The 4,829-nt window shown below is 37.7% G+C and overlaps 1 protein-coding gene across 1 annotated transcript in view; it reads left to right on the top strand.

The window, feature by feature from the left end:
* KCNC2 (potassium voltage-gated channel, Shaw-related subfamily, member 2) overlaps nucleotides 1–2,121 on the top strand; it is a 96,922-nt gene extending 94,801 nt beyond the window's left edge. Inside the window, exons 6-7 of the mRNA XM_010003078.1 lie at nucleotides 190–284; nucleotides 1,532–2,121. Coding sequence (XP_010001380.1) covers nucleotides 190–251 — 62 coding nt within the window. The 3' untranslated portion in view covers nucleotides 252–284; nucleotides 1,532–2,121. The remainder of the gene's footprint in view (nucleotides 1–189; nucleotides 285–1,531) is intronic.
* Nucleotides 2,122–4,829: the final 2,708 nt, after the last annotated feature.

Genomic DNA, 4,829 nt, shown 5'->3' on the forward strand with positions numbered 1-4,829 from the left:
TGCTGAAATGAAAGCACTGATAAACTGGTCTGCATGTGGGATTGTTTTTCTTTGTTTAACCTTTTTTCCTTTATTATTATTTTTTTTAATGATCTACTTGTTTATAAATGGCTTTATTTTGTGATTAACTTACTTCGGTACTGGATTGCTGTATCAGAGTTCTGAATGTCTCCGGTTGTTTGCACACAGATAACTGCAAAGAGGTTGTCATTACTGGTTACACGCAAGCAGAAGCCAGATCTCTTTCTTAATGGCTTGGGGAAGGCACAAAACATGCAAGAAAGGTAAATGCCATCCAGACTTGCAATTCTAAGCTAGCAAGTGCTGCTTGGTACTGTAGTAATTTCTCTACTCTGGGGTTCTTCAACATTTTCAGAGGCTGAGTACCAAGTAAAATGGAGAAGATTACTGGGGGCTCTTTTGTATCACTGTAAGAGGGAATTAGTTCTCAAGTTGGGTTTTCGACCAGCCTTATAACTCTGGCTCATGAGCTTCAAAAATTACATTCAGTCAATGTTTTTTGAGGTGCTTTGTCCTATATGTTGTTTGTCTGTCTGTTTTGCAACCTGTCTACTGTATTTTCCATCTGTCTCCATAAAGCACAGAAATACTGTTAAAATGCCCCCTCTTTTAAGGTTAACTAAGGACATTTTTCTCCTCTTCTTTTCTTTTTTTTTTTCTTTTTTTTTTTTTTTTTTTTTTTTTTTTCCGTATGGGTTGGCCTTTAAGTTATAGATAAAGATATATTTTAAACAGGTTGCTTGTGCTTGAAAGGTATAAAACAACCATGTCATTTTTATGGTTACTGTATAAAACACTGCATATATGCATGCAAGGGAATATTTTAAAACTTTTTTTTTTTTTTTTTTTTTTTTTTTTTTTTTTTTTTCCGTATGGGCTGCACTTACATGTATAGATACAGATATATATTTTTTTCAAGTGCAAGTTAGTATTGTCTAGACTAACTCATGTGAGCACCGAAGATTTTTCAAGTGTGATTTAGTAGTGGCTTTATGGTACAGACTGGTTGCTGCATCAATCTCCTTCCTGGCAACCAGCACTCATTACAGTTTTGAAACTGTAACTCCTCTAGTGGCTTCTTCATTCAATATTAACCTCTTTTTGTGCAACAGGACAAATGCAATGGCAGATTTGATGTCGTAGGCTGGTGAGGAAAAATTACCCTTAGCTGTAGAGTTTTAGAACTTCATGGGCAAAACCGTAACAACACAAACCTTAAAAGATTGTTGAATAATACCCTATTGTAATGTTTTCTTTTTTGTTAGGAAAAGAAATATTACTTATTGTTGACCATGTAACATGTTCTTCTGTATATGCCCTAGCCCAATAGCATGACCTGCATGTCAGAATTCTTGTACAATAATGTACTTCTCAAAGTATACATTTCTGATATTTAGAATTGTACATTGATTTAGTTTTGGTAAAATATTGTCAATAGAGAGATAATTGCAAACAGCTTTTAGCAAAGGAATTAATATAATATCTGGTGCTGCTGTTATATTAACTACAGTGTTGTACAGAATTTATCATGGATTTTTGACTGCTGAAAAAGGGACAATGGAATTTAGCCATACCAAGGACTGTACTGGAAAGAGACTGCTGCTGCTGAATGGGCCCTGATAAACAACTCATGCCTTGAGGAGGTCGCTGAGACTTTACATGGGAAGTAGAGCTTGTTAAAGAAGATTAACGACTGCTTGTAATTACTGCTGCCAGAGGAAGGGGTGACTAGTCACTGTTTATGAGTCAGCTGTAAATAAAATGTATGCATGGAATATCAGTTTTTATCTATATCAAGGAAAGCTGAATTCAAGTCATCATTGCTAAGACTCCATGCAAAGATCCACACCCCTGTGTGTATTATTCCTGGTTCCTGCAGTAAATTGTGCTGTGGATCATACAAAGACACACACTTAATAACGATAGTGATGTAAATGACATCTGTCTTGACTTCTGTTATAATAATTATATATTTTGCAAAGGTCACAAATATGAACAGAGTAGGTTTGCATAAGTCCTTGCTTTCTCAGTTTGCCATGACCTATATTTGTATGAATTCTACTGTACATGCCAAGTCTTAAGTTTACTTTTCACTTTGATAACAGAAATGTAACTGCAGACAAACATCACTAACTTTATTCACAGCACAGAGTCTTCTTTCATTGTTACCTCAAACTATAAGTATTATGAGAAATAAAATTCGGGCAGCAGGACTATTTTGTTTATTTTTTTTAATTCAGTGTTGCAAACCCAACATCAATAAATATAAAAGTTGTATTAAAATTATATCCTACAAATGTATATTTTACATAAAAGAGATATTCTTTGATCAGTTACTTTCTGTGATTTTTGTGGTAAATGGATCTAGTCTATTCTATGTTTATGAGGCATTGTGGTGCTACGATGTGATAATTATGTTCTCTCCATCCTATTCAGTGGGAAATTCTCCAGAATCTGTTTTGTCACCCTGGTGTCCCTACTGTAGGGACCTGTCCCAGTTGTGAAACTCTGTATTGTGGAACTTCTGTGAACATGTCAAGGTGCATGCACAACCCTGGTGGAAACCAGTGGAAATGTAATACCTGAATTGGAGAATAAAAGGCAAAAGACCTGGGGAGGAACTTGGAACATATCTTCTGAAGTGGCTCATGCGCTTTCTTTAGCTGTATCGGTCCCCTGCCTGCCACTGGGCATCCCAGTTCTCAGACCAGTTTCCTGGGGTACGTGAGGAGCTAATTCAAAGACTAGCATGAGCTGTCTTCTAAAACAATGTAAAATCTTCCTTCTTGTTAATGACCCCATGCCTCATGCAGAAATTGGGCCAGATATTATGACACTCAAGGTAGCTTTATTGCATCCTGGTGTGAAGTCAACCTAAAAAGGCAGTGATAAATGGTTGTTTAAACTCCTAATCCAATATCGCATTTTGAGCAACCAGCAAAATCCCAAAATACAGGAGTGGAGTCCCTGAGAGGGATAAGGGGAGTAGTGGAGCTGTACACATGACCTGAGAGGCTGTTTCCATAGTATTTTGGAAAAAGTGCTGGACTGTAAGAGAGGCTCCAGAATACAGGATCAAGAGGTGTTCAAGTTTGGGAAACTGTGTTACATGCCATGAAAGTTCAATGTGCTATGTTTCCTCAAAGGTTAAAAGCTGACCGGACCTGTGAGCAGTACCCACACAAAGAAGAGGTATAATGGTTAGCCAGGACAAGGCTCACAGAGAGCTGCAGTCATGCAGGTCTGGTGTCTTCCTCCAAGCACTGAGAGAGGGACTCTGGCTTTCCTTAGTGCTACATGGAGATAGTGAGGAGCCCCAGATGGGATGCAGACAAGGTGGTGCTTTGTGTTGGGCAAGATTGTAGAAAACAACACTGATGGCCAGATGGTGTCTGACATCTACTGCCTCTGAATGGTAAGAAGCTTAAACCTGGGTGGATCTCCACTTACACAGGACCTTGAGTCCAGAATATCCTGATTGCAGCTACTTATTTTTCCCTTAGAGAACCAAGCTTATGTTTAAATGTTTTCTTTTCAAAGCCATCTGGAGGGCAAACTGATGGTGAGTCTGTTTGTCTTGGGACTACAACTCAAATCTGATTGTTCTAAGAGGAAGAGTTCATTTAACCAGCAGCCCTTGAAGACTAAAACCCTCATGTTCTTCCCGTGCTTATTGGCCCAAGAAGGGGTGAAAGTGCCTTTTCATGGGAGGCAGGTCACCAGGGTTCAGCTTTCTCAGACTGAGGAAAGCTTTGAATCTAAACTTCACTCTTAATGGCAATGCAGTTCTTATATCTCAGATACTGTATAAAGGATGGGCAACACATTTACATTCACTTCGTCTTTTGGCCATCCTTCAAGAAGTAGGTACAATGATCTTTTGTAGAGGGAGTCCTAACAGTGTGATGCACTTATGCAGAGCAGTTCTATCCAATCCCCCAGAGGCCTTCAGCCCTGCACAAGCAAAACTTTTCCTGGAGGAAGAGAGTTTCTTGTCAAGCTGGAAGATGCTGTGCGAGAATGGGTATCCTGTGGATCTACTTTAAGAGTCCAAAAACTTATTTAATCCTTGAATAAGTAAGACTTGAAGGTTAGAAGTCAAAATTAGAGTTAAACAAGCAATGAGTTTAGAAGCAATGCATCCATTAATACAATTTAACAAAGGGTGTTGCTTGTTTGCCTTTTAAAACAGTAAAGTCAAAATGTCAAAAATGAATGCAGTTTTTGTTTTTGTTGGGCCTCAGGACTGAGAAAATGTTGCTGTTCCAGCAAATGTTGAGACGTTGTACTACGAGTATTACAGGTGTGTACTGTAAACTGTTGCCAGTATTGGTAAGAAGCATGCAAGTAATGACAATTAATATCATGCTGTGTGTCAGGGGGCTTTTTCATGTCAGAAACAATTACTTGTCCTAAAAGTTCTCTTACTGAAGGTCTGGATTAAATGAAGACTGTTAAAAGAGAAGGAAATGTAAGGAAGACTCTGTTCAGATGGGTTACTCAAAACTAGAGGGGGAATCTGACTTAAGCAAACTTGCTAGCATATTTAATGTGAAGATAGGAATTTTAAAAGTCATGAATTAATTAAACTACATGAAAGAGGGCATTTTATCATGAGAATAAATAATCCAGAATTCAGATAAAGGAAATGGGAATGGAAAACTGCTACTAGAAAGAGAAAATTAATATATTGATATGCTGTATTACAAGCAGTGACTTGAATGATTCCATAAGAGAACTTTTGAATACTAACCGAGTGAGAAGAAATTACTAAAAAAAAAAAAAAAGTGCAAAGGTTTATATCAGGT

Source organism: Chaetura pelagica, unplaced genomic scaffold (genome assembly GCF_000747805.2).
Source record: "Chaetura pelagica isolate M959 unplaced genomic scaffold, ChaPel_1.0 scaffold288, whole genome shotgun sequence".
Taxonomy (NCBI): Eukaryota; Metazoa; Chordata; class Aves; order Apodiformes; family Apodidae; genus Chaetura; species Chaetura pelagica.